General features: G+C 37.2%; 1 protein-coding gene across 1 annotated transcript in view; it reads left to right on the forward strand.

Annotated features, from left to right (window-relative positions):
* NUDT14 (nudix hydrolase 14) overlaps window positions 1–25,913 on the forward strand; it is a 60,424-nt gene that overhangs the window by 6,829 nt on the left and 27,682 nt on the right. The window contains exon 2 of the mRNA XM_032112254.1: window positions 21,226–21,269. Coding sequence (XP_031968145.1) covers window positions 21,226–21,269 — 44 coding nt within the window. The remainder of the gene's footprint in view (window positions 1–21,225; window positions 21,270–25,913) is intronic.

Here is a 25,913-nt window from a genome sequence, read left to right on the forward strand (position 1 = left end):
TTAAGTTACCTGTTCAAACAAGTAAGTCTTCTGTTGAATCTTCAAAAGGTTCCAGTAGTAGGAAATATGTTACCAAGTAACAAATTTATTTGCAGTTCATTTTTTTCAAGCAGTAGTGCAGTGAAAGGAGATGCCATTTTTTCCTGTGAAGTTTTTCTCATTTTCTTCAGCTTGTCAAGTCTGTTATGTCAGTGTTGAGTATTAGTCTTAAATGGAAACATACAGCTTCTAGCTCAGGGAGTCCCTGAGCTGCAAATTTTAGGAGTCTGAGAGTATTTTAACAATATATTCTTCCTTGGGCATCTTGCCTTCTGTCAGAGGTAGATCCTGGATGAGACTGATTTTTGATGTGACTGCTGCTGTGTTAACAGTGAATGCAGTTGAGGTGCAGTATAATTCTTTCATATGGGTGAAAGAAAAGAAAGAAAAGCTTTTGCAGAGACAGCATTAGGGAGTTAAGTACTGAGGGAACAAAATTTCCTCTGAGAGAAATGGTGTTCTCTGCAATTAGAGCACAGATTTAATAAAAGGAACTAAGGAATCTAGGCATATCTGTTTCTGGCTCTGCCGTATGCTTTGAATTCAACTCTGAAAATTTATACAAGTTATTTTTGTATCAGACATTTATGAATTACTGAGGGGGAAAATGAGAAGCATTAGTTAATAAGAGCAGTAGTTGAAAAGAACACTAGTACTTGTTTTTGTTTCAGTGAAATTATGTTGCGTTAGTCTTAATTTCTTTATCCAGCGTGCTTTGACAAGTGAATGTAAGCTTTGAAGTAAACGCATGAAAAGTAGTTGACAGTGACAAAACTTCGTATTTTTAGGTCAGTCATATTACAATTTAACACACTTCTGACAGCAAATGTCACTTAGTGGAAAGAATAAGGCCTTATTGAGCACCTCTTGTAGCTGAAATGGGTCTGCACTTGCATAAACGATCGGTAAAATCTCATTTAATGCCATCAGACTACTTGGGTTACTGCACAGTAACTGTGAAGTTAAGACTGAGTTTGGGAGGAGGTATGTAAGTTGTAGTGAGCTTAAACCAGTACTTCTCAAGTTCTGGTATGCAGCTCACTGAGGGCCATTGGAATACTTGCAGGTCATCCATATGAGGCAGCTAAGAAAAGCAGATCAATTATCAGCAGGGTTAATGTGCTACCAAGGCCTGCAGCTTCACTGGAAGATGTTTCCAAGTCTGCAGATGAAGAAGTTGAAAACCATCCGCTCTGACAATACCACTCCAGTAGCCTCATCTGCAAGGACTTGTCTACACAGGACTTTCCTGATTAACTCCATGTCTCATTCTACAACAAAGAGTCTGGGTCTGTTTACGTTAAACCATTTTCAAAGTATGATTGCACTTTGAATTCATACCCTACCTTAATCCATGTTAACTTTCCAGTGTGTGCCCTAAGGGAGCAGTAAACTAAACAGGATGACTGTGTCCACACTGGGGTTTAATGAAGTTTAAGTAGCAGAATTCAAGTTCATCAAGGTATTTATTTCAGATTAATTTTCTTGATGTCCTGGTATAGACAAGCCCTAAGAATAAAAGTGGTTTAGTTCTAAGTGAATGAACCATGTTATAAAATTCATCACTGAGGTTTTATTATACTTCTGTGTGTGAAATACAACTACTGTAGGGTATAAAGTAGGCTTTTTTGGTCTTGTTTGGTACAATCTTTTTTGTAGGAATTGCAGTTAGACCTGAGAAATAAAATAGTGCTCATGTTCTTCCAACAATTAAATGCTGTATTTGTTTTTCAGTTTGGATCAAAATTCACATGATTGCTTAAATAGCAGAAACTTTCCCCATACAAAAAATCTGTCATCTGAATCACAATCTCAGCTATGACATTATGTGTATTTGATATGTTTTAAAGCAGATGAACACTAAAATTTTAAGTGTTTGTAGCAAATCTGAATATCATGGAAATTAGACATTTTCTGTAAATGGCAGTATTCTTTAAAATGTCAGGGTTTGATGTTCTATAGGGGATGAAACTATCCTACTCTATTCCTGAAAATGTGTATTTTAAATAATTTTATCTCAACTGCTGCCATATTTAAAATAAGTTTGTATTTTCAGCTGTAACTCATAAAAGGTCAGCTCCCATGCTTTGAAAACTCTATACAAGTTGATACTGCATAAATAAGCATGTTTTACACAGCAGGCATACAATGTTATCTGCCCCTCTGACTTGCATTCAGATTAATTATTCTTCATTATTTTAAACTAAAGAATTTAGCTTTTTGGCACTGTCCTTCAGACATTGATCAAAATCTTGTTAATACAGTAACACTAAAGTTTACTGAAGTTTAAACAAAGTAAAGCTCAGTTTTTCTTAGTGGTCAGCTCATGTCACACTAAAGCCCTGATCACTGATCAAAACAGCATTAATTATTTGTTTCACGTTGCAGTTGCTGTGTCAAAATCCTTTAAATACCTCTTGGAGCAGAGAGGGAATCTTACGGCCTGTGACAGAGCAGCTGGTGTGGACATGGGCTGATGCCCCAGTTGACAGGTTGTTGGATTAGAAAGAATATCAAAGGCAGTGAGTAAGATTAGGGATAAGTGAACATCTGACAGCAGTTTGCAGCAGGGGAGAACAGATGATAAACAATGGGAGCGGGGTGCGTGGGGGGGGTGAGAGGTGAGAAGGCCATGGGAAAAGTGTGGCGGCAATCACTAAAGCTCCAGGTTGCTGAGCCTCATGAATAGAACAGGAAATGGGATTTGCTGGGACAGATGTGCTGAGTGGTGATGAATACATTATAGGGAAATGAGGCTAAACTCCTGAAGGTGAGACATGTTCTTTCTCTGAAAATAGAAAATATGGGAAAAGAAAAGTTTACGCCTCTGGAGAAGTAAACATTCTTGAAAATGAATACAGAAAGAAGTAATGCTAATGCTAATTTTAATTAAATTATTATTCCACAGGGAGTGTTCATGATGTACTTCCAGCATAACAATCTTACAGTACTATTGCATTATAGGATTGAAAATGTTTGTTTTAGTCATAAGATTGCACAAATGTTGGAATAGTTTGAATGATGGAACAGCCTGGAATGGAGGCTCTGACTGGGTAATGCTTAGAAGCATATTCTGTATCTGGCATGTATTATATAGCACTCACGTAACATATGTTTGATCCTGCCACTGTTAAGAGACTTGTACTGACTGATCTTGTGAGGTCCTTCCAGCATTAACATTTTTTCTATTCTGTAAAGTGATTGAATGCTTGTAGAAAATCATACATAACTCTTCCTGTTCCTTAGGGTATTGTTTCTTTACTTCTTGGACTTCCTTAGTGTATATTCTTGATGGATCCTTTTCCAATATTTATGATATAATTATGTCAGAAAGCCAACAGAAACTTTTTGTATGTTTACTCACAGGGCTGTATCTCAGTTCTCTGACTTAGATTTTCTTATGAGATTTTTTTTCCAAATTTTTAAAAGAAAAACTCGTTAAAAAACATCTCGCACTAATGCAGAAAGTATCATTGTTAATGTTCGGAGAAAGTACCAATAAGGTTTGTGTACAAGACATCTAGAAATTTATTCCACAATGTATTCTCACAGTTTGAGTTACAAATACAAGTTTGGTAAAATAATGTAGAAACACAAACTGTGAGAGTCACCAACTGAAAACATAAAGCTCAATGTTGTAAGGACAAAGGTGACATAGCTGTAATGGGAATGCCCACCATCTGTCCTTCTTGACCTCAAATCCCTCATATGTGCTGCCCCTGTCCTCAAGTTGAGGAGACATGAGGCCGGCCTCCTTTAGTTCCTGTTTGCTCCCGGCCATGTGTACTGCAACTGTAGCTCTCGTTTTTAAAAGAACAAGGGATTGTAACTAGAATCTGGGGTTAATGTGTCACATAGCCCTGCTTCATGGAATTAGCTGTTCATGTTTGAGAAATCCTATGTTCGGTATCTTGACCACAGTGACATCACTTGAATACAGCAGCTGAAGAGTCTGTAGAGCTCTGGAATTACAGATGCTCCACAAAATTAGTGATCAGTGAAATTTGTCCTTCAGTTGGCCATAATCAAAGAAACAAAATTTTGGTGAGCTCAGCAAATCAGAGACAAAAAATCTGCTCTACTGATTCTGATTAGCTTAAATACTGTCCTAATACTGCTTGTTTTCCATAAAATTGTAATTTCTGCATTTGCAGGAAACTATAGCCAAAGAATTTATCATTTGTTACAGGCAGTTCTCATTTTAAAGATCATTTACTGTTGGCTTGCATAGTTCTTTACTTTATATCCCGGTATTGAAACTGTTACAGGGTCACTGTCATGAAGGTTTCAGAAATACTGCAGTAACACATAGAACTGTATATAAATCACTAATCAATTAGTCACCAATTAATTCCATTTACTGAATGCCAGCAGTATATGGTATTTAAGTAACAGGTGCATTTCTCACTAGTAGTGCTGTCTATTAGAATGGATGACAGATTAGAAGGTGTTCACAAGTTACTTGAATCTTTCTGTGTATTACTTTTTCCCAATGGGAAGATGATAAGATGACTGCGCCTATGGGAATCAGTTTTCAGTTGAGTCTATCAAAATAGAGAGGTAAAAGTGAAATTAAGAAAAGAGCAGAATCTGGAGCTAGTTGCATCTGTCACTTTGAACTGATTTTTGGGAGGGGGTGGGAAGAAAGGAGAGGATGAAAAGGCCTGAGGATCTTTGTGAGGAGGGTCTGTGAGAAAGTCTTAGGAGAAAAATCTAAAGACTGTTCCTAAGCCTTGGCTTCTGTTAGCCCCCTGCTGCTGTTCTTCATCAAGTTGTTTTAATGGCTTTCAAAGCAAGTGAGTGGAAAATGGTTTCTCTGGAACTTTAAGGAGACTGAACTGAAAACTGTCATTGCTGTATGAGTAAAACACATCAAAGATTGATGGAAGAATTGCTTGTTAAACACATTGTAGATTTAATTAAAAAAATGGGTGATATCATAAAAGAGACATCAGATCGTCATAACTACCTAAAGGTGAAAGTTTAATGGCTTGTCATCTGCTCAGGAACCTGTGTTAAGTATCTCTTTCATGGCTTTTGTGACCTCCTATATGTCTGCAAGATTTTTTTTCCAGGAGCGTTGTGGTTTTTTTCATAATGTACAGATGGAAAAGTACCAAAGCATAAAAATGTAGGTGGTCGTACCTGTGCTTTTTAATTTTCTGTCTGTCTTTAGGGATGCCTTTTTCTGGTATTTTTAACTAACAAGTGCTTCAAATTCTTATCTATTTCTGAAATAGTTGTTTTTCTTTGTGTTGCAGTGCATAATATTTGTTCTGTGTGTTCAGTGTGTGCAAAGTGCATTTGTGTATCATCTAGTAATTGCATGTTTCTTCTGGAACCTGTTCTCTCATTTTCTTCTCCTCTCCCCACTGTCATTTTCCTCCACAGTCCTCCCAGTCAGTAAATAGTGTGTTATTTCCTGTTGTGTTGTAGATCTAATACAAAAAAGTGAAGAAAAAAAAAGCGTGCAGTGAAAACAGCATTTCCACTGAGACTGTGAGCCTCATTCTTTTAAACCAAATGCTTTTTCTGATCTCATGCTGCATATGATCAAGGTGCACATTTAGTAAGCAAATACAAACAATTCTTTTTAAAGACTAGAAGAATTCCTCAGTAAGTTGATAAAACACAATATCCATCTTCAGATTTCAAAAATAGTGTTGTTGTTCCAGTTTTAATTCACCAGCTCTTTTCAGAGTAAAACAGCTACATCTGTGCTTGATTCTGACTCTAGATCTGATTCTATGAAATGTAGAAATTTGTTTTTCCCAAGAGCCTAACGTGTGATGACTGCAATTACTGGATTTTCTGCAAATGATGAGGCTTAGAAATGGTATGTTTCATCAAAAAGCATGACATTATTTGAGTGAAATCTCTTAAGATTTTCGTGATGTACGAGATCATTTAAATAGAGAGTAAGAATATTGACTATGCAATCAAGTACATAGAATTTGGTCACTTGATGTTATCGTTTTAAGGATTCTTTTCAATGATAGTTGTCATTTTAGATCATGTTTTAATTAGCTGCAATGGTTATTTGTGAACTTAGAATGAATGTAGCATTTTGGTTTGCTGCGTAACAAGATTCTAGCCAATAAGTGGGTCTGGCCAGATATTAAGATCCTTGGCATGAATTTTTGTAAATTTCTGAAATTCCAACCTTGCTGAATAAAATGGTATTTTAGCTCCTCTCATTGACGAGCCCAGGTCATCCCTTACATTGTTTCTGTTCAGTCCTAGTTTAAGTAAATTGGAAAGCAATTTGAGTAACTTGTTTTTTTACTTAGTAGGTAAAGTGATTGGAGTAGCAGCAGTTCAGTGCTTTTTAACCAGAAATTATATATTCTGACAAACTGAGCTGGAGGTCAAGATGTGGAAGAAATAGGGGAAAACAGTAAATTTGTATATTGACTATAATATTATAAATAATTTTTAAAAATTTAGGCTATGGTGCTGTATAGCTCTTGTATATATTCTTATCCAGAACTGCTGAAATAAACTATCACTGTTGGCTTTGTTTAGTTTCATTTTGGCTTCAAGACCTACCTTTGTTATCATTATGCCACTTAAACTTGTTGAGCTTTTGAAGCAGCAGGATTAGAAGAAAAATTGGCTTTCAAAAATCAAATCTTCTGGCAAATCTGTCTTAGAATTTCATATGTGTGTCTGCACTTAGTACTCTGCTTTCAGCATTTCTGACACTTGAAAATATTGGACACAGGCAATTTCTGGCTTACTTTGCAAAGCTGTGTTGCTCTTCAGAGTGATATTACCATAGCACTGCAGTTTGTACAGCTTAAAATTTTATCTGTAACTCATCTGATTTGTACTGTTCAGATAAATTAACAAACAATGTGAGATTATTTCGTGTAGTGATAGGACAAGGGAGAGTGGCCTTAAACTGAAAGAAGATAGATTTAGATTAGCTATTAGGAGGAAACTCTTGGCTGTGAGAGTGGTTAGGCACTGACACAGGTTTCCCAGAGAAGTTGTGGGTGGATGCCTCATCCCTGGAAATGTTCAAGGCCAGGGTGGATGGTGCTTTGAGCAGCCTGGTCTGGTGGAAGGTGTCCCAGCCCATGGCAGAGGTTTTAGAACTTGATGAACTTGAAGGTCTCTTCCAGCCCAAGTCATTCTGTGAATATTGGCCTCCTATTCAGTGAAACCAATCACTAATAATTAGTACAGAAATTACTACTGTAGTATTTTACAGGATAGTTCCCCCAAATTTGAAATGTAAATGTCTCTCTGATTGTTTCGGTAAACCACCCTTATTTCTTGTCAAGGAGAGGTCTTGTCTGGAGAACCCTGTTTCTTTTTACCTTACTGCTTTCTCTTTGATCTGTCTAGGAGTTCAAACCTCTTGGCAGAACTCTCACAGGACTCATGGGAACATATGAGCCTCCCTAGAGCATTACAGTGCACTCCATAGAGAAAGATTAATTTGTTAAAGTAATAATATAAATGTCAAGATTTAAGTGTAAGAATTACGTTGGGGGGTGGAAGAGTAGAGATGGAATCACACCCAGGGGCTGAAAAAAGTCAGGAAAGCTATTTCACTAAACGGAAAAACTGTTGGTATATTTGCTTTTGAAGTATTTCTCAAAAAACTTAGATGAATGCCAGTTGGCATTATGTTTTCCCTGCCCTCTGTCTGTACATTTCTTTTGCAGCCCATAGGATAAAGCAGTGTCATGCCTTCCAGTCCTGCAGTAAGTGGGATGACAAACCACACCCAACAGTTGTGCCTTGGGGAGAGCATGAAAGGGAAGAGAAACAACTTTCTGCAGTGGTATGTTTTGTATACTTTTTAGGGAGAAAAGTGTGTCTTGCTCTTGCAAGGGAGGGTGTGTAATTGCCTGTAGTAGTTGTGGATGTTGCATCTTCATTCTCAGACCAGCCCTGCTGACCCTGTGGAGTGAACCTGTGACCTTCATTCTTTGTCTAAGATTCAGGCTCTTCTGTATATGCTGGGTTCATGCCATTGCATGCTCAGAATAAAGTCTTAGAGCTTAAAGTGTCTTGCTGTTCTATTGAAGGAGCCAACAGAAGTGGCTAGTAAATAGTTTTAACATGCTCACAGTATTCAGAACTGCTGAGGAGACATGTTCAAAATCCTGGGACCCTGTCTATGAACATACTTGGAGGAAGCGGTAACTTTGAGTTCCTGTGAGATTTGGTGTATAGGATGTGTCCTTCCCTGCTCTTACTTCCCCATGGAGACACGGCAGTGCTACACCTGGCTTTGTTGCCAACTTTGATGAAACTCAGGGTGTCCCAAGTGCTGCCTACTAACCTTGGTCAATCTTGTCAATGCTGGTTCTTTGTTGGCAGGTACCAGCCTGGAGTGTGAGGCAAGGTGTACAGTTCATCGAGCTGTATTTTCTGCATTGATTTGATTGCTGCATCACAAGTATTTTGTCCTTTGTAAGTTATATATACAAATGAATAGATTTATTAACTATTTTAAAATCATACTCACGTGATCTTTGATATTGCTTATCAGGTGCTTTAGGAAGACCAAGTAACTTTGCAGTTATGCATGATGGATTGTTTTTTTGAGTTGTTTGGGGTTTTTTAAAATCCAGTTTTAATGATACAACAGTCTATGGACAGGGTTTTTCTTATCAGCATTCTGCTTCAGGTGACACTTCAGTCAGTAGTTGGATTGGTTTTTTTTGATTAGAACAGCGTTCATCAACTGCATAGTTTTTGAATGCAGATTTTTTATCTATTTAAATATGGAGTAGACCAGTTTTGTGGTGGAAGAGGGATAGTTTTATTTTCCTGCTGGCTCTTTGTCAGCCAGAAAAGATTTTAATCAGATCCTATATAAGTTGCAGTGGATTGTTAGAATGACTAAAGAGGTAATGAGAAATATTAGACAATTGATAGTGGTGATGAGCTTTTGGCTGAAATACCAGTGGCAACTTAAACTGTGGTTTTATGGTGTTGTTAGTGTTGTTTTCCTGAATGACATAGCAAAATTAATGATGAAAGGACAGTTTCTTTCCTTCCTCTCTTGGATGAGGGTCATGACCCAGGGTAGCAAAGGAGAAGAAATTATGCTTGTAGGCGTAGTGGTTGCCTTGGGACTGATGATTTTAAGATTCATTTTCTCCTTCTACCTACTATACTTGTGTTTGCTTCTCTCCTTGCTGTGCCTGCAGAGATGAGGTAAAAGCCCTAAATCCCAGCAAAGTCGGGGTGAATCTCTCTCTGAGTCAGAGATCCTACATGAGGCTGTGCTATACCAATAACTGGCCAGGGACTCATGAATTGTGGGAATGTGGTGTGGACCAAAGCAGTGTTTGTCCTGTGTGTAGCATTTTGAGAGTCCTCTTCCTAAAGGGTTGAAAGGTTATTTTGACTAATGAGTGCACAGGATGAGTACAGGAAGGGGCTCAAGAATATTCAGTGAGAATTCTCATCGACTGTGGGGTCTCGAACTTGCAATGGGTACTTTATATTGAATTTCACTCTGTCTTGAAGCAGCTACTACAGACAGACATGATTGATCTAGGTATGTTATGATGAGTGCAGAATTATTGCCCCTGCCTGTCATTAAATATCACTAGTCTGAAATTTCAGTCAGGCCCTTTATCTTGGTAACTCATCAAAAGAAGAAGCTGCCAGTGGACAAGAAAAGATGAAAACAGGTTTCTTGGAGATGTTTTTGATTTTTTTGGTATCTCTGAAAAAAAAAAAAAATTTTCTTATAGTTATGTGTGTCTTAGTAAAATTTAGAAGTTTGGAAAATGTTGTCTTTAATAACTTAGGAGTTTAAGTGTCATTTTCCAAAGGAATTTTCAGAAATCAGTCTCAATTTCACCATTGCTCCATCAGGTAGTAGAACAGAACTAATTCTGTAATCCTAGACAAATATTACAGTTTAAGTCCCACCACAGAAATTACATTATTCAGTAAAAATGTTTAGATGCAACTGGGGGCTTCTGGCATTTGGCTGAAATTGCAGTGGTCCAGAGTAAAGACTAAATTCAATTCTTACATCATTCTAGTGAGGGTCTTAAAGGTGAAGGTTATTGAATGCTAAAAAGTGCTTTCTTAAATCTCATCTTTTCAAGTTATTCATTAATTACTATAAACTGGGAGTAGGGCTATGAACCCATGTCAATGTTCCCAAGATTCATTTATTACTGAACTACAAAGGCCATGCTTGTTTGTTTGTTTGTTTGTTTCCAACTAAATGAATATGCAACAATTTATACAAATAGGGAAAACTCCAGAAAAAGAAATGAAGCACAGAACACCCAGGAGTTCTCAGCAGCCTTTGGTTGAGGTATTGCCCTGGCTTTTATTCTCTGAGCTGGAGCCAGCAGATTTGCCTTCTGGATCTACGTTTCTCAGCCTCCTATTACAGTTACTGCAAATTGTGTGAGAGTTTTTCTTAAACGATAACAGAAAAGTACTGGTGAAAGATTAGAGAAAAGGCCTTTCCTGGGGAGGTTTTCAGCAAGTATGGGTACAAGTGTGAGATGTGCAATACATCTGTTTGAAGGTACAGCACTTATTTACAGTAAAGTATTTGGCTGTCACATTGGCTGAAGGCACAGTTTCCAAATTATGTTATCTCTGTTAAAACTTCTTTTGTTATTAGGAATATATTTTTATCTATGTCCAGACAAAGTTTCAGGTTTTAAGTTTTACTACAGTGTTCCGGAAAAAGTAGTGAAAGTAATTTTGTAAATATGGAAGATGTATGTTCCTTTTATTCCTGCAAAATAAGAAAGTGTGTCAGAGACTTCAAAGGGAAAGCACAGTTTACTGAAAATGGCAAAATACATGCAGCAAAATTCAATCATATAACAGGAATTTATGTAGAAGAACAGTTGAATATTCACTTTAAATTTTATCATTTGTATGCAGTGATAGAGGAGTCCGGAGACTCTACCTGTTAGCAATTGGTTCCTTTGTACAGAACTGGATTTAAGTTAATACTAGGAAATCCCCTCATCTGTATCTCAACTTATAACCTTAAATTATATACTGACTTGGCAGTGAAATGATGTGAGAAAAGTCGTAAATTTGACCTTTGTGCATATTATGTTTCTTCATGTCCTTATTCTTTGTAGTATAGATTTCAGTGCACTGCTGTGGATTTGCCTTGGAATAAAGCATGTTTGATCTGTACATGCAATTGTTCTTGATAATGATGTGTATTAAAAACAGAAAAATGAGGTGAGAAAGGAGATTTGATTTAATTTAATGTGCTTAATTCTAGTGTTTTATAAATTTCATTCAAAGGTAAGCGATCTTAATGATAGCTGAATGCCAAGGTAAACTGCAACAACTCCATTGTTGAAAAGTACACACAAAAAAACAAACTGTGACCTGAAAAGTAAACTTCCAGAGGATTATAGAAGAAAGTTTACTTACACATCAGGTATCTTAGTTGTAATTGTTCTGGCAGTTGATGTACATAAAATGAACAAAGTGGCTTGGCCCAGTATTGCATTAACAGTTGAATAAATTAATACATTCTCCATTGTTTATTTTACCTCCCAAAGTGTGAAAAAATTGCACCTTTGAACAGTAAACTCTATTGCTGTAACCATCTGTTTGCAGTTTCATTACACACTCCTACCAGAATAACCCTCTCTTTGAAGAGAAAATTGATATGGGTTGTAAAAATTACAGTCTATGACCTTAGGTTTTATGTCTCCTGAGGTATCTCTGGTGTGGTCTCCACTGGTATATGTTAAGGTTCCTTCAAGAAGTACCTTTATGTCTTCCAGCTAATTTCAGATAAGAAGCCCATGCATCCAAGAGTTGGGTGTCACACAGAACTGAGTGCTCCAGTCTCTTGTTCAAGCCTTAAAATGAATGTAGTGAGACCACAGCAACTTCGTCCTGCCCTGCCCAGAACTGCTGTGTCTGCTGGGGCTGGCATGATATCCTTTAGTGTAAAGGATGTTTTGTCCCCATGGACTTCACTAGCTCAGTCTTACTTCTGAAACTGTTAATATTGTCAGTTAAAGCCAATTAGCAGCACTGCTATTTTGCTTCAGGTAGAATGTTCGCTTTTAATACTGTTAAAAAGTCATCAGTTTGTATATTTTTGTATGCGTGTTCCACAAAGGCACTAAAGTCAGTCATCTCTAACTGAAATACTTGAATAGGGAAGTTAAAAACTGAAAAATGCCATTATTTGTAATCATGATGCTTTTAAAATAAACACTCTGGATAGTTTAGTAATGAAATATTACAAGCTTTGTTTAAAAAGCAAACACTCCCCCCCTCCTCTTGAGCTTAAACAGTGGCTTGTTTAAAAAACCCAGTAAAATTCCATAACACTTAAACTCTTTTGAAGTAGTTTTTCAACATCAGCAAGTAATTCTGCAAATTGCTTTTGAAGATGAGGCTTCATTTACTCCAGCGTGTGCAGCCTGATGGAGTGGATTAGTGGGTGTGGACTGAAATGGTAATTTAGGCTTTTTTGTGTGCATGTTTCTCTCTGTAGAACACTCCCTATCAGACACATCTCTGTCCTCTTGGAGTAGTTGTGAGTAGACCAAGGCTGTTCTGTTTAATAGTCACTGCTGAGAACTTGCAATCTGAAAATGACATTACATTCATGTTGACTAATAATTTTTCATTATTAATTTTTCACTTTCATCCTACTAAATAATTTTTTCATCAGGTTGGTTTTTTTTTCTGGAGCGAAAAACCCCTTTTTCAATCAGGTCAGTTCCCAGAATCAGCCCACACAAATCTCAGTGGTGGGGTAAGGGTAGAGCAAAGATGTGCAGCTCAAGTAGGAAAAGGGGCAGCCTGGGTTTTGTTTGACTTACACTGTTTCAGGACTGCACCCCAGGACACAGTGACTTCAACTTTGCATTTGAATTAGTAGTTAATGTGATAAGATAGCCCAGCATAGAACAGTTCTCTAATACTGATGTATACATTCAAAAGGGAAAAAAAACATTGCTCAACTAATGCAAATTGAAATTATTTTATCGATTTTAATGCGTTTTTTTAACTGAGTTGCTTGGTTTTATGCCAGCTGAAAGTACTTCCTTTCACTTTGAAAGATAATGTGGAACTTTCTAAGAAGGCTGTAATTATATAAAAAGAAGACAGTATTCTCCTTACTTGCTACAAATCAAACCTTTCAAGTAGACAAAAAGAATTATGATAAGTCATTATTTCAAACAGATTTCAGATGCAAAGTAGTCTATTCAGGACATGGTTTTTCTTTTAGATGAAAAAGCTGAATATTAAATGTTCTTGAATTTTTGACTGTTCATTTGCATTGGTTTTTTTTTGTGGATGAAGATTTTTAGATACAGCATGGCAATTCTTTAGCTTCTATAAACAAAAATCCACCCCACTGACTCATTAATCCAAAAATTTTTTTCAACAGGAAACAATGAAGCTTTTAAAGTGTATTGAATAGGTACTTTATTATCATTTGGAAAACTTCAGAAGTCCAAACTTGCTTTAGCTGTCTATCTCAGTTTGATTTCTGTTCTTCATACAGATTTCACAGCCTTGTGCTTACTACCAATGCTTTATTTCTTTAAAAAAATTCCAAACTGTATTTTGGGGGCGATTTTTTGTTTTTAAATTAATTCACATAATTTCTGTCATGTACTGAAAATACTGTGAAAAATGTTCAGACAGTGCAAGGTAATTTGGTATCTAATTGTCTCTGATAGTGAAGTGAGAAGAATAAAGTCCTGAGTTTGTCCTGGATGTGCAGTTTTTGTGGGCACATCATTGTGGGCACTGAAAACATTTTGTATTGATTCTATAGAACAGTGAGTTCCAGCATCAATAATTTAGCTGACAAGAAATGGTTTACATTAGGTTATCAATCCTCATATGTTGCCACTGAAAACCGCTACAGATGTGACATCAGGCTCCATTAGGCTAAAAAAAGAAATGTAACAAGGAAACCTCAACTGATAGCAGCACTTCTTCAGTAGTGAGTGGAGAAAGGAAGGGAAAGGTTCGTGTACAGAGGGATGGGGACATAACTTTTATGACTTCACCATAGGGGAAGTCCACTCTGTTTAGCCCAGGATCTGTGACTTGAGAAGCAGCAGATAATACACATCTTTGCTGTTGTAGAACCATATAGTTTCATAAAGCAAAAAATTCTGAATTACTGAGTTACTTTTATTGAAAATTTATCCCTTGACAGCTTTCACTGGTCATAAAAAGGTGAATATGGCTGAAAAGCATTAAGCTGAGACCACTTAAGGAAATAAAGGTGGCAGGAGGCAGCAGGAGCTGGTTGTGTTGGTGCAGATTTTTGTCTTCATGAGTCAGTTACTTGACTTTCCAGGCACACTGCTCATCTGGATTAACCTGACAAAAGCCCATCTGATAAAATGACAAGTTCAGTGTTCTCTTGCTATGAAGATCTGGGCAACAAGTAGATGCTTCAACAGGAGAATGAATGGTGAATTTCCAGACAGAGGCATTGCTCTGCACATTGATACTAAACTGTGTGAATACATTTGTAGATTGATTGAATATGAAAATAAGTGCAATAGAAAAACAAGCTTTACTTTTTTTGAAAGAAAAGCATAACCCTCAAACCTTTAAAAAAGTTTTTTGAGTGCAGAAAAAAAAGCAAAAAATTGATTATTCCTCCAGGGAGTTTTACTGCTTTGGTCCATGTGAATCATTAAACAGGGACCTCACACTTGCTTGGCTTTGGTGCCTCTGGTTTAAGACCGTTATTTGCCAATTAATTCTCTTATCTGTTTTTCTGTACCTGTAGTATAGTTATTTTATTACATGAAGAATGCTCATTATCCCTTTGCATTAAGGACATCAGCTGCTTTTGTGCCTTAGGAGTGTGGAAACAGAGTAAATGGAGCAATAAGGACAGAGTTATTTTTATAATTGCTTCAACTTCTCCAGTTGGATTTTTTCACAAATATGGAACATTTGCTTCTTGGGTGACTGCTTTAAACCCAGTCCAACTGGTAGAGACTGGGGAATCATGACTGTTGTTTGTCTTTTTAACCCTCATAACTTGTGCATGTAGCTTATCTAAATCATAATGTATTTGTAATTTTTCTTAACTGCCTCTGTTTGTTTACATCAGCTTTTGTCTGAGCTCTAACTGAATTGTAAGATCATTGAACAGGAACTGTTCCCACTACGTGTGTTTAGTGCCTTTCACAATGGGTCGCCAAACCTCATGTTGTCTCTCCTGTAATGTAAACAAAAAGAAGTTAATCATTGTCATGGACAGATTTTTTTTTTTTCTTTTTCTTTTAGTGGTATATGTGAAGTTAGTTTGCTTATTTTGGACATATGTCTCCTGCATTATAAGTGATCTGCCTGCACAGTGTGTTACCTTTCTCCTCAAAAATATGTAATACAAGGTACTAAACCCTTTTACTGAGGTGGTTTTGGTGTAACTTTACAGTTCTTGGCCACTTAGACTTTTTCTGTCCAAGCAGAAGTTTTCTGTTGATAAACATGGGAGATGACATAAGGCAGTGCCTTTAATTTGGTCACTTTTAAAATTATTGAATACTTGTGTAAGGCAAATAATATAGGAGAAGCTTTAAGTAGATTTTGGGTAAAGATTGTTTCTCCTTCAGTCATGTGTTCTCTGTCCAGAGCTTATTTCAAGGAGTCATTGAATAAGTGACAATCCAATGTAAATTTTGTTTTGTGGAATTATCTGAACTCCCAAAAGAGCAACTACAGGAAATCTGTTACTGTAAACCTGTGTGTGGAGGATTTATTTTATACCCCCTTGTGGGATGTTGTGAAAAAATCTTTACGCAGAGTTAAAGAAAACATTTTTTAAAGCTGTTTTGTGAGTGTTCTTTCACCTGTTACACCAACAGGTTTTCTGTTTACTCTTCAGAATAAAACTTTTAATAAAATCTAAGAAGAATATGCCTTTAACTGCACATGTTTAAAACATACGTGTAATGCAGTTTGTATGTAGCGCTTTCAGAAGCTCTCAGTTAATTATTTTATACATAAGCAAGGCAAACCTTTCTGTGCAGCTGCAGGACTTGAGTATTGGTTCATTGAGGGGAGACAGATCAGTGCACAGAAAAACCTCAGCCTTTTTCCCAGGTAGCCAGCTATGTCATAGTGCTTCTGTATTATGAGAAATAGTGAGTATTTGTTTCACATTCACCGTCTCTGTGTCATTCATGGTTTTACAGACTTCTGCAGTGTCAGCCCTTAGCGTGGGTGTCACCATACCAAGGTTACCATAAGCTGCATGGCATGGACTGCAGCACCACTGTCCTTTCTCTTCCTCGCCTTGAAACTCAGTAGCATCTTGTAACTGGGGTACCACAGCTCTAATTCAATTAAATTATTTATAAAAAGGAACTCGTTCCTAGAATAATCCTTGAGGAAAGGCCTACATCTCTCTCTCACAGGGAAATTGTGAGTCCCAGGAGGGCTGTACACCACAGCCAGACTGAGGGGGTTGGTTTGTTTGGGTTGGGGGTTTTTTGAAAGCCCAGGATGGTATCAGTCTAACAGTGATGAGTACTGGTACCTGTGCAGACACATTACCTCATGTGAGAGCTGGTTCAAGAGCTTCTCAGGTGGCAGACTGCGCATGGGCACTGCCCTCAGGGAGAAGAAGGAGGAAGGCGTTCAAGCTGCCCCAAATGAAACGTAGAAACTCCCAGTGACTTGTGTCAGAGCCTGTCCAGGATCTGTGACATGTGGAGCATACCCCGTGTCACCATACAGTGCCAGTGAATGTTTCTTTCTACATCATTAGCACAGCAAGTCCGTTTTCTCTTCTTTATTGGCCTGACTGGGCTAAGTCTTAGGCGAGTTCCTCTAGCAAGCAAGAGTTACCCTTTAGGTATTCTGGCAGTGATTTGACCTTGTTGTTCAGATATTATATTGCCTCAGGTGGTGGAGGAAAGCAAAAGACAGCAGTATCCATGGCACAGTCATCCTTAAGGCATTTTAGCCAGAGGATATGTGGGAAAAAGAGTGGTATTTTGATAGGCTGCAGACAAGTCCAACTTACCCATACCCGACGGTGTGAAGAGACTCCTGCCTGTAATTATGGCACTGAGCAGGTGCAGGAAGAGTCTTAGGAAAATGATTTCAAGGGTGGTAGCAGGACAGAGAATGTGAAGATCAAGTATGGGTGACATTAACAGCTCTGCAGAGGCAGGAGTCACATCTGCTGAACTTGCATCCACCGTCAACACTTGTCTAGCAGAGAGCATCTGGCTGTGCCTGGTTGTCCTAGAATCACTTGTACCAAAACACATTGAGTCTCCTTGTGCAGACTGTCAAGCTGGGGGTGAGCTGCTGTTACTCTGATTAAGTTATCAATGCCATTACCAAATCAGTCCTACAGACAAGATGGTCTTGTGACACACTTTGCGCATTCAGGTAGTACAGAAATGGCTGTTTGCGCTTGCTTTTTGGAGTTGGGGGAGGATCGTGTTCAATTTGGTTGCCTTTTTGAGGCACTGTCTTTTGCCACTCTTCAGCTGCCTTTTGTCAAAGGCTTAGAAGAGTGTTCTGGAGAAGCATTGCTGTGTGCTTTCTCTGTTCTTAAATTTTAGAGACAGGTTGCCAGGCAAGATGGACATCTTGTCTGACCTGGTATGGCTTTCTTATGCAATTAGTACTTATGTAAGTGATCTGTCTTCTGTGTAATGTGACACGGAGTTGTCTCACATGCTGCCTCTCCTGGAATACAGCTTTATTAATTTACACATACTATATGCACTAGTTGAGTGTTGCAACATCACAGAACCTGATCACTGAGCACAGAACTAGAGTGTGATTACTTTGTGATTAAAGATTTACCAAATCGATTATGTGTTACGCTAGGTTATTGCAGTATCAGAACTACTATTCTGAACAGATTAAAACTAGTATAAAATACTTCCGACATATTTGTCTTTATAAACATCACAGGGCACATCTCCTGTTTGAAGAATAATTTTTTTAATCTTTCTCAAATGTCATAATATAATCCTTTCTCGTTCCTGTCATCAGTGTTTAAATCTCCCAGCAATCAGTTACACTCAGTTCTTACTTCATTGAGAGATACTGTGATTGTTCCTTATTAGACATTTGAGAATGTACTACTTATAATAATGCAATTACATATGCTTATTAAAATGAAAAAATGTTAAGGGTTTGAGGGAGCCTTTGTGTTTCTCAAAGATACTTCTCTTTTGTGGGAGTCATGTTGACCACTGATACCTTTAATATTCCAGCTATCTGTAACTGTGGTGATAGCAGAGCTTTGTCAAAGACCAGGATATATAGACTGGAGCAGTTTAACAAGTAATCATAGCCACTTGGCTTTTAAAAGCATGAATCTTGATCAGTTCAGCAAGTAATACTTTTGTCTTAAAGATAAGATAGAGATACTACATACAGCTTGATATAGTTGGTTAGAAGCTGGCTGGAATTAATGTTCTGTAAAGTATGTAAAGCAGCATAAGAACCATTGGTAACTGTTTACATGCTATTAATAATTAGCAACCTTCCTACCAGTCTGTTAGGAAAGAACCATGCATTGGGCACAATAGAAACCCAACTCTATACGGTTGGGTTCAAATTACATTTGACTTCGACAGTAGGGCATGAATGGGGCTCATTTGAGTTTCTGCCACTGTAAACAAAGAGATGTTGGAATGTTTCATTGGTTTATTGATTTATTTATTTGGACAGGTGCAACTTGATCATATGAAATAATTTTTTTATTCAAATACAGGCAGAAAATATCTTAATAAGCATTGTCCGTCCGGTCAGAGTATATGATACTAACCAATGTCTTGACTCAAATTAATTTAGCCGGTGGCTGGTTTTGAATTTGAGTCTTAGACTAATCAAATCTTGTTCTAGAGAAAGTGCTTTATCTGGACTTAAAAAATAGAAAATACAGATTTTATTTTCTGATTAATTTCTTTTTAGGTACTAAGTTCCTTCTTTTACTTTCTGCTAAAAATTATGTGCATGTCTGTGGGGTAGATTCTGTTAATGGTAATGGACCTCATCCTTGGGAAGAGGTCATTCAGTTCTGATGGATCCCATCTGTATGAGGATGATTCTCTAGGGTGTAATTTTCCTCAGCTATTTGAAACCCTCTCTTAAGTGCTCCAAAGCAATCAGGTTCTATAATTTGCAAAATGATGGAAGAGGAAAGAGCCAGGAAGACTGTTGGTGGGATGGTATGTTAGAATGCAGTATCACAGGACTAACAGCCTAAATTATGCAAGGAAAGACTTGATTCAGGCTTTTTTTGCCATCTCCATCAGCTGGACACCTACATTTCTCCAGAGTGGACACTAAAAAGGGAGAATGGATGATGGTAGCACATCTTACAATTTGGAGCAGGGGAAGGTTGAGACTAGAGAAACAATACGAAGTTACATGCAGAAGACATTACCCTTGGTCCTCAGTTTTCCAACTCTTTTGTGTTAAATGGAAAATTGCTCAGCAATCTGCTAACAAATCCCACAAATACCTTGCTTACAGGTAGAAATAAACCTACAGAAAGATTGAGCTGACCTTGCACATTTAGTACCTTAAATCATCTTACCATACAACACAGCCCATGTTGCAGCTGTGTGTTGTATCATAGTCCTATCTAAGTTGTTCCTCTGTCTCTCACCAGGTGGAATGAATTGGATATACACTCAGCTTTGGAAGCAATGGCTTTGATATTTCAGTTCACACTGAGATTTTGCTGTCTTTATTTCTCTTTCAACATTATATTGCATTTAAACAATATCAGGACTTCTCCTGTAATGCACACATTCAATTCCTGTCAGTGCTAACAGAAGGCATGTGCATACACCAATGGAAGCACGGATTAGAGTTTCTCTTGAGGTGAACAACTGTTTATAATTAGAGTTGTGGGAATGAAGAAAAACCCAGCTAGCAAGCAAACAGTCCCTCTTCCAAAAAGCTTGGTAAACTCATAAAGCTCAGGGGCTTAATCTCTGAACCAGAGTGCTTGTTATCTAATCCCCACCAGCTGTTGTGTACTTGGTAGCCATGACATCTGTAATAGAGCTGAAGTGCCTGTCTATATTGGTTGGCACCTTTACCCACCAACTGAACTTGATTCTTCTCTCATTGCTCACATTTACCTGCTTTAAATCATTAACCAGTTGCTCAGGGTTTGATCATCCATTTAACCATACTTTATAATAGAAGTCAAGTGCTGCTTTTCACGTTAAGCATATTTTAGGTATGTAGCTCTTCAACAGGTCTCGTTTTTGTGTTGCTAATAAGAAAAAGGTATCAACCACAAGAATTTCCTCTGGTTTCATACTGATTCCTAACATAGACTTAAAACTGACCTGGGAGTGAAATCTCTTGAGTTGTATTTGAGCTGAAAAATACCATCATGCTTCCAGTAAACAGAGTAAAGAATTATATGCATCTCCATTAACTGGTGTGTGTGAATTGCTATAGGTAACTGTAGACCATAGAATGAAAATGGAAGCAAAGTGTATACGTGCTCATTATAGCTGTGAAAGAATGCTTGTTTTCAGAGATCACTGTCAGCTGTGCTGTAGTGGATACTGTTCTTTTTAAACTGGCAGAGGACAGGAATTGGCCCAGCTTGAGAAAATCAGCCATTTTATGTCTCCCAGTTCTTGAATGAGTGCTGTGACTCAAGCCTGCTGCGAGACAGTGCCCTCAGCACCACTAGCAGTGCAGGGGAACAGCTGCTGTGTAGAGTGGGAGTGTGACCCTTCATGTTAGGTGTGGATAAACTCCTATTTTGAGCCTTGTGAGGGGTTAGAGGGAAGGTGTCTTGTTCCTGGATCCCACATGAGTTTAGTTAGGAAGTAAGTGCTGAACTGTTCTCAAGGTAAGACCATTTCTGGACATGGAAGAACATATCTGTGGGTTGTTTTACTGATTAAAACATAGCTGTTTATGGCTTCCTGGCACCTTGAATGGGCAGCTGAAGTTGATGCTGGGCCTGAAGACTACAATAAACTTACGTTAGCTGTCATCATAATATTGTGGGTCTAAGATTTTAAACTGTCCTAAGACAGTTCTCAGTGTCTGTAATACTGTCAAAGTCCAGAATACTGGCATCTTCAATAAAACCAGCTGTACTAAATTTTCAAAGAAATACCTCTTAAGTTTTGTTAAATTCCATTAAAGTAATTTTTCACTTGGAGTTGATTTGACTGATTTTTAATTTTTTCCCCCCAGAATGGCACTAAGAAGTTCTGGGATTTTATGAGGACACATGACAGGTAACAATGGCATCACATTATTTCCCACTGTCTTTGTGTTCTGTTTTATATTGTATTCTCTTTCATTGGTCAGATGTTGTTGATGTTGTCTTTCCTCCAGTTTCCTCTTCAATTCTCACTTCTTGTGTAATACTTGCAGGTAGTTGTCTACTGTTTTAGATGGAATTAGCAGAAATTTTAAAATCTCCTTGTGGCTTATTATGTTTTCAGTAAGTTTTGTCTGTGCTTGACTATTCAGATACTAAGAGTTTTAACACATAATTTATTGTACATTTTAATGATTACATAGAGGATGGAACTGAAAGTTTGGATTGTATGAAATCCGCTTTTTTGAGTGGGAATATATTACCTGAAGGAAGGACTTTCTTCTGTCTTTCCAAATGTATTTCTCTGATCAGGAAAGAAAAGCAATTAACTCCCAACTTCAAAGATCAGTTCATACAAGATTATAACAAATAAGGTATATATTAAACCGACCAAGTCTCAGTGTTATTACAAACTAAAATATTTATGTGTCTTTCAAAAAGCATTAATATTTAATCTGTTTGCTGAAAATTCAGGTACTAGAATACAAAAATAAAAAGCAAGGCTGACAATACTTTTCCAAGAAAAAGCTTTTCTAAATCTATTAAATGTAAAAAATGTAGCAAGACACTAAAATAAATTGTGACATGAACATAACCACATCAAGAGATGTGTTTTTTGTGTGCATTAAATAACTAAAATCAGTTACATTTAGGGAAATTCTTCTCTGTTGGAACCCTCTAAGTCCTTACATGAGTCTTTTTGTGACATGAGTCTTTAGATGTGTGTGGGTACCTGGGAGGAATATAAAATTCTAGCAACACTTTTTATCTATATAAAGATTATGAAGGTAAAATTTTCAGGAGGACTGGGAAAGTATTAGCTAGATTAAAAATGCCTGTACTGCTTGAGAATGAGGACAGAAGAGGGAGTGATATTTCAATACTGAACTTCACACTTGCTTTTGGAATTTGCCTGGAAGACAGTTCTGTCTTTGCACTTTGTCTGTCCATATGGGCGTGTGCCTGAATTTATGATAGCAGATTCAAAGGCTGAAATCATAATTGATTGCTGGAAATTTAATATATGCCCATTCAGGCAAGTGAATCCAGCCTCAAGTCACAGTGCTGAGAAGATGACTTCCAGATGAATTTGTATGACTATTTTTGTTTAAACTTTAGTTTATCACTTTGTGATAATGTGTGAATATATGCAACTAACTGAGTGGGGTAAGTATTAAAGGATCAGTTTTCCATGAACTTCTTGGGAACAGTATTTCTGAACGACTTTTGTGGACATTTTTAAAATAGTTGAGAACATAACTTTATAAAAAGGCTATGGCCACATGTCATGCCAGTCATCTCTGGTCACATAACATTTGTTAGCTTCAGATGTACAACAGCTGCCACCCGAACTTATTAGTGACTACTGTTGAACTGCAGAATGTCTAACACTCTTTCACAAGGAAATTCATTGCAGCTTCTGACACCAAAGGTAGTAATGTGAACTTTCTGCATAGGAAATCCATGGGTTTACGTAAATTTTATTTGTGACTAGGAAGGCAATTATTATCATACATTAGTCAGATTCAAAATCCCTTATAATTCATTAAAGCCCTATATTTTGCTGTATGTTAATAGCTGTGATGCTTGTTATATGGAAAAGTCATGTTAACTAGTTGCTGAAGATTCTAGAGCAATTCATACTGAGAGAGCTCTTAGTGGTTCATTACTGTTAATGAAGGATAAATATTGAAGAAGAGGAGAGGTTTCTGGGACATATGTTCTGTTGGTCAGGATTTCCCAGTGTGTATGTCTGCTTGAGGAAGATTGTAGGTGTTTTCCAGAATTAAGATCCCTTTTCCATAACACTTTTCCATAAGTGTTCATAACTTACTACTTATGAAAATGCTGTAAGACTGTTAAATGCTCCAAGATTTTATAACAGGTATGTTTACCTGAGCTGAGCATGTTGGAATTCCAGATCAGTAAAGAACACATGTATATATTATATATTTACATAGAATTGATATGTATAATAAATTCAGTGATGATGAATAGAAAAGCAACTGTGTAATCATACAAAACCAGACATTGTGTCTAACCCATGTCTTTATTTGTCATCCTCTTTCAGCAGCACAAGTAAACATGCTTAAGACTGACTTCCTTGCTGCATGATAGTGAACTGACAGCTTGTGTGTTGGGTTCCTTTGGGACCCCAGTGTTCTGTCTCATTTCAAATTAGGTCAATATAAGCCAATATGTAATAGATTTGCATCAGAAGATACAGGAAAATATTTTCCAAGAGAGATGAAGTTATTGTTGTATAAATGTATCCTTTCCAACTGTTTGGATGAACAGCTGGTTAAAGTATACAAAGACAAAAACACAAAGACTGCAGTAGTCACTTCATTTGCCTTGGGTGTGAGTCATCTTTTAAAATCTCACTATGTGTTGCAGTAGGGCAAGATCATTTAACCATATGCAGGCTGGTGTAACTCTAGCACAAGTTAAAATAGCAGAATTGGTATTACTTTTCCTTTCCGTTCCATTCCATTATTGCAGATCTGGGCATGAGTCTACAGTATGTGGTTCCTGAGCTTTCTTAAGACCAAGATCATTTAGAACTAGAGTTACCAGTCCTGAAGTCACCTCTGTAATTTATGTTGAACAAATAGTTGCTTATTCCAAATCCCCCCCAGCCACTTAAAGATAAAAATAGTTATGTGCAATTTATTACTAGTCGCACAATAAACTGTGGCCAAGGCAAACCTTCAGAACCTTAGCTGTCAAAAGTCAACTGAGTGTCAGGATAGACAAAAGAAGCAGTATTTCTTACCATATTTAGGTTTAAATTGTAACAGAAGGAAGCTCCAGGACACAAGGACATACCCATGGACAGTAGTTTGGTCCTGGAATGATTCGCCCAGAGAGACTGAGGAATCTCCATCCTTAGAGAAGTCCAAACCTTGACTGGACAAAGCTCTGAGAAATCAGGCCTAACTTAGAGGTTAGTGTGACTTTTAACAGGAGATTGGATCAGATGATCTCTAAAAGTTGCTTACATCCTGAAGGTTTCTATGATTTTACAAGCATATTAAATTTTTAATGAGTGTTACAGTTCCCATCAGAAAACTGTCAAAAATTTGCAAACTTGTCAAGAAATCTGCCAATTTCTAAGCCATTTTTCTGTTGGAAAATAATGAGCTTACTATTGTTCTTGTCCTATGGAGGCAGATTTAAGTTAATCTTTCTCTGAAACATGCAGATGAACATTATCAGAGCTCACTGGAAGGTTTTATTATGTTGTTAGAAACAACAGTGAAGTTTACTAAAAATGACTGAAGAGAAGCAAAAATCCTTGATTACCTCTTCTCCATGGTAATTATAGAACAAGTTTATTGAGGTGGTGCTCCTAAGTGCTACATAATTCTGGTCTGTTGTGTTAGGCACACAGCAAAAGATGCTTTCTGCAGTTCTGCACTGCTTTCTTTTCTAATTAAGTATGATTTTCCCTTTAATACTCAAATGATGTGTTTGGTCACACATATCCTGATGAAAATCAAGCAGAGTGCAAGCAATGGAAATTTAGATGCAAGGTGTATTTCAAGATTCTTTTTAGACTTGGGTCTGTCAGAACTGGTTAGCAATTTGTGGGGGTGTGATTTGCGGGCTGAAGAGCTGTTAATTTTTTTTAAGGATTTGGCTTTTAAAAATAAAAGTCTTTATCAGAACATTTTCCTTCTGCAAATTTGTGGTGATTTTCTGTTAGAAATAGAAACATACTAAATTTTACAGAGTAACCATTGATACCTGTAACAAAAAATTATTCTCTAAAACCAGACTCAGGTTACAGTTATATTCTCCCTCATCCTAATTTTGCTATATTTAGTACAGTAAGAGCCTGAAATGTAATACTTAAGTTCTACATTCATCTACTTTATAAAGCAATAGACCACGTTCGTTTCAGGTTTCAGCAGCTCCCCTTAAACAGATTCAAGGCTTTTAAAAGGCATAATTTGGGAACAGATGAAGGTCAGTGTACAGTCATGTGCTCTCTTCTGTGCTTTGAGTAACAATGCTTGAGAACAGGGACACAACTGTACCTTTTCCTAGTTGACAAAACAATTTTATGTCTACTTCTCTATTGGAAAGTATGAAAAATGCACTGTAAAGTTCACTACATTTAAAGGAAAACAAATTTGAGGAGACTGAAGTGTGCAAGGTAGTTAAGTGAGTTCCTCTCACCTCTGAAAATATCATGTGATGAGTAAAAAGCATTTGGACTGAAAAACTTGCAGCTCTACATGTGCATCATACCCCATTCATGCTGTGGTTTTACCCTCAAAATCATGTCACAGTGACTCAGCAATAGTTCCTGACTTAAAAATTGTTCATGAAAAAACCATTAGGTTTATTCTTATATTCCTGCCTTGCAAGATTTGCTTTTTTTTTTTTTTTAAGTAGAGAGATTAATTTGTTTCACATTTAAAAGAAATTAATTCCTAATCTAATTTGCTTCCTTGGAAAAAATGACTTTACAATTTATCTATTACAAAGACAACTGAAAAATGTATTTTTCTATCAGGAGTGAGTTTACAGGGTGAAGGAAACCAAGGCA

This window comes from Corvus moneduloides, chromosome 6 (genome assembly GCF_009650955.1).
Source record: "Corvus moneduloides isolate bCorMon1 chromosome 6, bCorMon1.pri, whole genome shotgun sequence".
Lineage (NCBI taxonomy): Eukaryota > Metazoa > Chordata > Aves > Passeriformes > Corvidae > Corvus > Corvus moneduloides.